We start from the raw sequence: 9037 nt of genomic DNA on the forward strand, positions 1-9037 counted from the left end.
TGGAGGACATTTAGTTTAATGGTGAAGTAAGAAGCAAAATGTAGTGGTTCATTCAAGTGCTAAAGCATAATACAAATCTATGGCTCATGGAGTGGCAGAAGTTCTATGGCTGAGATCTTTACTTGAAGAATTTGGAATTGAGCATGAGAAGCCCTTAGTGCTGTATTGTAATAATCAAGAAGCTATTAATATTGCCCATAACCCAATACAACATGACAGATAGGACGAAACACATTGAGGTGGATCGACACTTTATTAGGGAGAGAGTAGCCTCCCAAGAAGTGTGTTTGCCATATATTGCTTTTGATATGCAGCTTGTTGATCTCTCTCTCTCTCTCTCTCTCTCTCTCTCTCTTTCTCTCTCTCTCTTTATTTTTTTATAAATGAGTAAGATTTTATTAAACCAGCAAATAAGAGTAACATGCAACCCATGGAAAGGCACGAGATGCGACCTTTCCTTTAAAACTAGTTACAAAATTATAAGTACACAAGAAATTACACAGAAGCCCAAAGAACCCCTTGTTTTGCAAGTGAATCAGCCATTGAGTTTGCTGATCTGCCTACCCACTGAACTCTAATTGTCATATTCCTTATTAGCCATTTAACCTTTTTGAGAAGATCTCTAAAACCCCAGATCACAGTGTTTGAACCCTTTAGCCAACCCACTATTCATCTGGGAATCCACTTCAATAATCAGATGCTCTATGCCTAGCTGATTTGGAAGCTGGATTCCTTGTACAACAGCAAGTAATTCAGCCCTTAAAGTCTCCCACACCCGCAGGACCTGAGTACAAAGATATAATGCTATTGTCTTCGTTTCTCAGCACTCCTATGCCTGAAGGTCCTGGATTTCCTCGGCTACTTCCATCAAAGTTCAGCTTGATAAACTCCTCCCCTGGTGGCATCCTTCAACTGCATGTCTGCCTTTCCTGGTAGAAGTATTAGCCATTGTAACCAGCTTCTCCATAGGTCATCAAAAGAGTATGCATCAAAGAACTTTAGAGTTTTCAGCCACTGAATTGCCCTTGTCAGAATACATTCTTTAACTTCTGAGAAACTCCTTTCTTTTTCACAAAAAATTATGGTGTTTCTTTCTTCCCAAATTGTCCAAAACAAAGCTGCTCCTATGCACTTCCACATAATTCTTCCTCTCTTTGTGTGCCATTGAAAGATAGACGGACTAAACAACAAGCTAGTATTAGATGGCAGGTTCCACCTACACTCAAACAACATAAAACTCTAATTCCATAAAGCTGCAGCAAAGGAGCAAGAGATAAGTAAGAGATCAACTTATTGATTTCTTCACCAAGGTAGTCACTAAAGTCAGGATGGAGATAGATTTACGCAAGTTGGGAATGCTAAATATCTATTCCTAACTTGAGGGGGGGGGGGGTAGAGATTGAGACAGGGATACTTAGTTGTTTTTTTTATATGTTTTTATGCAGAAATATGCTCCCCATCTTTATTTTGTAATTGTTGGCTGCTATTCTTGTTTTTCTCTGTCACAGTTGACAGGGGTGTTTTTGCCATTGTATCACATTTTTATTAAGTAATATAAAAACCAATGAGGGGGGCATAAGAATCTATTCATTCGGCTCTCTCTTTCTCTCGCTCCTTCTTTTCTTCCTCTCTTCTTCTTTTTCTTTGTTTAATTGTTTTTTTTTTCTTCTTGAACAGATTTCGAACTAAACCAAGGACTGTTACAGCTATATTTCAAGTTCTTTTACTTACTCTCTATCTTAAATTTTATCATATAAAATTATAGCTTCTTTAGTTGCTAATTTGATATGAAATTGTTCTAATTGTCATTATTAGTTTTTTTTTGAAAATATTAAAATTAGTATTATGTAAAATACTATTGTTCTAGATATGATTATTTGCCTTGTTTTGAGAGGAAGTTTAATGTTATTAATAGAGTTGTGATTTTTTTATCAATTATGATGCATGCTGGATGGTATATAAGCCATTGAACTCGGAATGACTTAACCCTTCATCCCTGTTCATGCAACTAGATCGATTAAAAGAGCCCCCCATTTCTTCTTTCATTTAATCTGCCGCCGGCAGGCTTTTGAATGATGAGCCACAACCCAAGGGAAAAGAGCATTCAGGAACTAGGTAAAAATTAGTTTTTTTTTTTTAAATTTCTAAATTCTTATCACCAAGGTGTCACCTAGGTGATTAGGGGCCCGTTTGATTCATGGGAATAGGGGTCTGGAACATTCTGGTTCCAACTGTTTGGTTGGGTGGAATCGGAATCCCATTCCCATTCCTGGTGGAATGGCATTTTCCGCATTCCCCCATTTGAGGGAATGGCCATTCCCTCCCATTCCCTCCCCCTCCCTTGGGAATGAAATCCCATTCCAGCTGATTTCAATTCCCATTCTGATTCCTGTCTGAACCAAACAAACTATGGGAATAGACCATTCCGATTCTGATTGTAAACCAAATGGACCCCAAGTGTTCCACTGTCTACTAGGATTGTCTAGACATCAGCGATGATTTTAAAAAACGAACATATAGAAATTGCATCAATTCCTATAGCACCATTCATCTGTTTTCCATTATCTGCCTTAAGTAAGAATAAAATTTCTTCAGTTTTCCCTTGGTTTGTAGTATGAAATTAGTTGGAAGTCATAGTTCTGGTGCTCAGTGCTGGTATTCCTTATCTGCAGGGTTATTTTTAACCAATCAAAAGATTGTGGTATTGCCAATGAGGCATTATTTTGTGATACTTGTGCTTTTCCCATGTTAAATTGTTTAATCATCAGCTGGGAAATGTTAAGACCCCTTTCATCTGGATGGAACCACTCATGTGTACCTAGAATATTGCTTATATATAAATGCAGTTATTTCACCAACATGCTGATGTCTCAAGGGACAAGCTCTCTGCTTCCCATTTATGGAAGAAAAGTTTTAAAGCAGAACAGGAGATTTCTTTTTCATTATTATTTTTTTTTGTGTCTAGGAAGAGCAGAAACCCTCTTGTGTCCTCTCTGGAAGAAGAAGAGAAAAAATAAAGCATCTTAGGAGAGGGATTCTCCCTTTATTCCATCTCCTTTTTCTGAAATGCTTCTCTAACTTTCATCATATTTTAGGGAGATTCTCTTTTTCATTTCTTTCTGTGTGGAGCGTGGATAAGGTTGTTTCTTGTCTCATTTATCTTTGAGTTTCTCCTTAAATTGATAATTGTTTTCCTGGTTTGGAAGTCCTTCTTAATAAGCCCCTTATAACTTTGAAAGGTGGTATTTTTCTTTTCTTAATTCCATTTACCTTCTCCTGTCTTGTTAGTGATCCATTTAACTTCAATTCAAGGGATAAATTCAAATCCTGATTCAGTAGGCATCTCTAATCCAATTCATCTGGGCACTTTGACTGGTAAATAGCATGTAGTTGCTAGCTGTTTCTCATTAGTTAAAAATAATAGTTTGCTATAATTCAACCAGATTATGCATCCAACCAGGCTGTGCTTTTCACAGTTTTCTCCACCACTCTTTTTGTTCTTATCACCTATAAATTGATGACATCAGAAAAATTGTTGTTTTAATGTAATTAGTTCCATTTTTTCTCTTCGGTGATGACATTAGCATTACCTAAAAAAGCTCCAAGTGGGTTGTGTGGTATTTAACTTTTGTCCCCATGACTAGTCATTAGTCAGCTTTTCTATATTAATGCTGGGTGTCCAAAAAAAATTGAAATTTCATAAAGAGTTCAATATTTCAAGTGATATCTAAGGAAAAAAAAATGTTTTTCAGTTTCAAAATATTCCATGTTTTTATCCTATTTTTTCTCTGTCAGTACCTGATTGTTTTTTTTTTTTTCCTGTTTAGTACTTATCCACTCTATGTTACATGCCTGCTTTGTTCCAGTTACTGTTAAAATCATAACAAAATGTTGAAACTTTGAGAATTTCAATGGAATTTAAGCAATTGTATTGGATGCTGAGTTCTCTCAATTTTACCTTGCATTATTGTTCTTGACCTTAGATATAGTTAATTTTGCCCAACTTTGTCCTCACGTTTTCTTTCTTGGGAAAATTTTATATCTGGTACTTGGAAGTTTCTAATTTTTATTCTGCATTTGCATTCAAATTGCCAAAGGGGGAGATAAAATTAGTTCATTGCCTTACATCAGATTGATTAGACATTATTATTTATTGGCACTGATTGTATAATGTTTTCTTGTTGAGAAGCTGAGTTTGGTAAAAATGACATGACAGTAAGAGATTACCTTTATATACTTCTATTTAAAGTTTTAACACCAAAATTTCTCCAGGTGAGGGGACCTTAAAATTACATTTACATATATAACAAATTATTCACCTATGGCTCCATTTGGAAGGAGTACAAATACAAATACACAGCGCAAAACCTTGTATTTTGTATTATTTTATATGTATTTGTACTGTACATATTTGTTTTTGTACTCCTTCCAAACTGAGCCTATAGAACGAAGAGGTGGGGTTTTCTCTCCTCTATCAAAGTACATAAGGTGGAAAGGTAAGATACGTGAATTTTTAAAGAATGTATAAAAGATAGCAGCATCCTTAAACTAGGATAATTGATAATCCAAGTTGTTTCTGTATCTTCTTTTATTATCTTTGTATTATTCAACAAACAAAGGAAAATGGAAGTCCCAAGTTGATATTAGGTGTCCCTTCTCCTTGTAATTAAACCATAATTCTGTTATTGAATTCCTTCTTGGTATTAATATTTGTGGTTCATCCCATAGCTTGGATGCCACATTTTATTTTCCTAGTTCCCTTTCCCCCCACCCCCACTTTTATTTTTTCCCTACATCAAATTTGAAATTCAGGATAGATCTATAATTGTTTGACCTTCTCCAATAAGCGTGGGTATGTCATATACATGCAAAACATTAAAATTTATTCTTGATACTTGTCTACCTTTCTATCTAATGACATATCTTTGGTTCAGGACTATTTACTTGTTATAAAAATGGGCTATAGAGTTGTATCTTGGAGCTTTAGCTCTTGTAGAAAACCCATGGAAATGGTGATCTGCTTACTTCATTTCTGAGTTATCCTAAACATTCTTAGTTCTGTGGCCTTCCAGTGGAACTTTAGGGCCTTCTGTTTTGATGCCTGCTTGTATGAGTTAGTTATTTCTATGGCCACCACATGATTCAAGACTCCTGTGTATGACATTTTTCCCTTGGTTGCAGCCGAGAGTATGTAATGTTGCACGAGAACTCAGTGGAGTAATGGGTATGGATATGGCCTGTGGAGCCCTCGAACTAATTCACTGCGATTGTGCTCTTTGGCACACTAAAGATCCAGGGATGTTCCACTTGCACAATTTTAGGTTCTGCCTGTTGCAAGGCATCCACAATCCAATTCAACTGTTTCAAGCTTTTCGGTTCTGGCTACTAAATAGTGGTTCTAACTTTAGATTGTGCAGATTTATCCCCTTTATGGTTGAAGCTCCTGAAACTACAAGGATATTCTGTAAAATGCTGAATTTTATGATCCAGATAGCGTTAGCCGTGGCCATTTTAGAGCAAGTTCTGTTTTATTTGCTCTCGCCTTCCAGATTGCAAGTAGATAATCTGATGAGGTTTAATCATCTGAAAGCCATTATCTGAGTATAGATTTCTTTTGGACTAAGAAATTCGTGTCAATTTTTTGGGTATATTTGTCTTGGGTTGCGGTGATTTTCTTCTAACTTTGCGGTATTTCAGTTTTAACTTGAATTCTTCAAGACTATAATATATCAAGAAGAGTCCAACTCTGTCCAGATAAATAAAACCAAATGAATACTAATGATGCACATCAGGGCCGTTGGTTTCTTTCAGCCCAAATAATCCACCGAACCCACCTAAGCTCAACCACTAATCTCAAGTAGATCAGATGGTTGAGAGTTACTGGCGCAAATGAGATTGTACCCAAAGGCCCTTCCTACTTTGTTCTTCAATATTGGTCGTTTGTTCATTTTCGGTTCTTAGTTTATACCCTTTAGACAGTGATGAACGGACTACACTACGGAGATGACTACAAGTCTACAACTGCTGAATGTTCTGTTTGTGTGGACCTGGCCAAGCTGGAGCAACTTAAGGACTTGTGTGACTGCATGATCGTGTGGTTAAAAGCCTTCTTGTACTAGAAAACTCCACTAATGCGTCTTTCATCATTGAAGAGAAAATACTAAACTCACTATCAATAAACATCTGGCTTTTTCATTTTTATCTTATATCACAGAGACACAGGTAAACGCTGTCTTACGCTCTTGCCTGACAGAAAACTCCATTGGCTGTTTCTTATTATTATCTAGGCATTAGGCAGTTGATCTACTCACCTGGACATGCTATTTTGCGTGTCTTCTCTCATTACTTTGATGTTCTGTTGATTCCAAATTCCATCTTGTAGACCAGGTTCTAGCTCTTTATATGCACGCTCGATTCCTCAGCAGACGTGACGTGATGGAGTTGTTTGAGAATTGCTCCTTAAAAATGTTTTATTCAATTTAGGATAAAATTGACAGGAGCAAAGTAACCAACTGAAGAATTTACGTCTCATGAAGATTCTATGCCTCTGCATTCTGTACGTTAGCCATTGAAGTAGCAAGAAGCAACTTACGGTAACAAGTCTTATCTTTACTTCAGATGAAAAATGAAAATGCAGCAGGCTGTTGGATTAAATAAGATGGGTGCTGGGTGCAAGAGCAAAAATAGTTGCAGTCTTAAAAACAGTGTGGGAAACCACCAGAACTTCTCTCCTATGGTGGCTTTTCAAAATCCGCCATGAGATGCGGAATTTTGGTTAGCTCATTTAAGGATGTGGGAAAATTTTTGAATTCTGGGTGTCTCAGACGGACACCCATGCCCTGATTTCTGAAGGGGATGTAAGTATAACTCGATCCATTTGATGCCCTACAACAATTGGCTCTCATTAGTAAAGACTGGTTCAGTAGTACATCAGACTTTCTGGATAAAAAACACGAGCACCAAAGGAAGTCTAAGAACGACCCGAGTACAAAAATTTCTATCTTAACAAACAACAAAGACGAAGGTGATGGGTGTGCGGTTTTCGTCGTCAATCAATCCTCTTCTTTCTATCCATCATGGGTCTGCTGAGCTTGTCCGAAGAAGCCTTGTTACTCTGTGGCACGACTCCACGTAAAATCGCTAAAACAGCAAAACCCAGAAAGGGGAAGTACATTTTCAGCAGCTTATCGGATGTCTTGCCGGAACCCATTAATTCCCCTAATATAGCAACCTGTAAATTTCAATGTTCAATGTGTTCAACATAAAAACAAAAATAAATTAATTACTTAGAAATTAAACGTTCATGGATCCTTCACCCATTTCTGGTCTCTGATCTATATTAATTTTGATAAATAAATTTCAGTACTAGCCCCCAAGACCCTCGGTGCACTTAAGCATAAAGGTGATCGGAGGACGTACCATGGTACTGAAGGTAGAGACGCCATAGATCAAACAAGTAGTCTTCATCCAGGATTTCTTCGCGACAATGCCACAGAGGTTAGCGATGGAGAGAGGCCATAGGAGGAGCTCTAGCCACACAATGCCCACGAAGAAACCTGGTTTCTCAACAATCAAATAATCGCCGTACTCGCGGGCGTACCAGGATTTGAGATCGACCAGGAAATCGGGAAACATGTGTAGAGGGAGACAGGTCTGGGCGTCGATGAGCGGAGCCACCACGGCGATGAGGAGGAAAAAGAAAAATAAGATGGCGTCGACGAGCTTGCACAGACCCATGTTCTGCAAACAAAAAGGGGATCTGATGTACTTTTGTTCGAGTGACGATTTGATCCCCATATTTTAAAATATGATAATTCAGTATCTTTAACTTTCGAAATGCTATAATCTCGTACACGTTGTTAATGGACCGTCAGTTATATGTATGATATTTAAATTCATGTGCCATTTAAGACTTTTGAAAATATCAAAATTATTCAACCTTTGCAATAAAGTCCCAGCTCTCTTTTATTCCTATAGGTAAAAGAGAGGAGAACGGGATGTCTTGTCTTGATACTTGAGAGAAAGAGATCAATGATGGTAGCTGGAGAATCTTCTCTTTTTCTGTTTTTTAGATAAGATAATTACAATAATTAAAGAAAAAAATTTCTCCTATTAATTACTTTGGTTTTAGCTTGAAGATGATAGAATATTCAGAGGATTAGGGAGCCTGTTTTTTAGGCTAGTTTCTTCTTTGCATTCTCTTTGTTTTCTGTTTTTGGGGAGTTAAGTTATTTTATCTCCCCTTTTGTATCTATATTCCATCTTTTCTTTTAATTTAATGAAGATGGTATTATTGATAAAAAAAAGTATTGTTGCAAGGATGAAAAATTCGGTGGCTTATTTTGATTATAAGATGGTTGATAAAGAAAATTAGATGACACTTGAAGAATATTTGTATCTTTTCACATGCCACTTAACGGCTGATTAACGACATATCGTGTTTTGAAAGTTTGGATACTTGATTATTGCATTTTTAAGTTTAAGGACCAAATTATCACTCGAGCCAAATATATAGAATACTGATTGAGAATTTATACTAGAAGAATACATTTCTTAAAGTACTCTTATGGTTTAACTAATTGACTAAGTCTATTAAGATCTAGCGATTTAGAAGTGCATTTTATAGTATAAATTTCAGTAGTTTAAATTTGTCATTTTGAGTTGGGCATTCTTATTGTAGTTGGAGAAGGGTGGGTAGACTCTGAGGCTCTCTGCGTTGTGAATGCTAGTGGACCCATGCATGCATCCCTGCCGTTCTGTCACCGCTAAACACGAACCCTGCTGGTCTAGATTGAAGTAAGGGTGTGATTTCTGGTTTGGACGTGAAGCAACTTCATTTTTTATTGTCATGCTTAATATTTAACACTAATAGGAATTATGCACATTCACAAGCAAATAGTAAAGAGATAAGTTGGTATTGTATATGAAATTTAATTTTTACAATAAAAATGGTCTATGAACAGTCCATAACTCCCAAGACCCTAAATAGCCAGGGTCTCAACAGCCTTAAAACTAATTTCATTAAAAATTGTAATGC

General features: G+C 36.7%; 2 protein-coding genes across 13 annotated transcripts in view; one reads left to right on the plus strand and one right to left on the minus strand.

The window, feature by feature from the left end:
• LOC148878190 (FHA domain-containing protein DDL-like) overlaps positions 1-5627 on the plus strand; it is a 41087-nt gene extending 35460 nt beyond the window's left edge. For all 12 annotated transcript variants that reach the window (XM_088950629.1, XM_088950620.1, XM_088950653.1 and 9 more), the window contains one exon: positions 5182-5627. In XM_088950629.1, the coding sequence (XP_088806755.1) occupies positions 5182-5221 (40 nt within the window). In that variant the 3' untranslated portion in view covers positions 5222-5627. The remainder of the gene's footprint in view (positions 1-5181) is intronic.
• A 1249-nt stretch (positions 5628-6876) lies between these two features.
• LOC148878191 (Transmembrane protein 97, Putative) lies at positions 6877-7975 on the minus strand. Its single transcript, XM_088950691.1, has 2 exons — positions 7420-7975; positions 6877-7231 (listed from the first exon to the last, which is right to left on the minus strand). The coding sequence occupies exons 1-2, from the start codon at positions 7795-7797 to the stop codon at positions 7049-7051; spliced, it is 561 nt and encodes a 186-aa protein (XP_088806817.1). The 5' UTR covers positions 7798-7975; the 3' UTR covers positions 6877-7048.
• Positions 7976-9037: the final 1062 nt, after the last annotated feature.

Source organism: Nelumbo lutea, chromosome 1 (assembly GCF_056320005.1).
Source record: "Nelumbo lutea isolate HS-2025 chromosome 1, American lotus-T2T, whole genome shotgun sequence".
Classification (NCBI taxonomy): Eukaryota; Viridiplantae; Streptophyta; class Magnoliopsida; order Proteales; family Nelumbonaceae; genus Nelumbo; species Nelumbo lutea.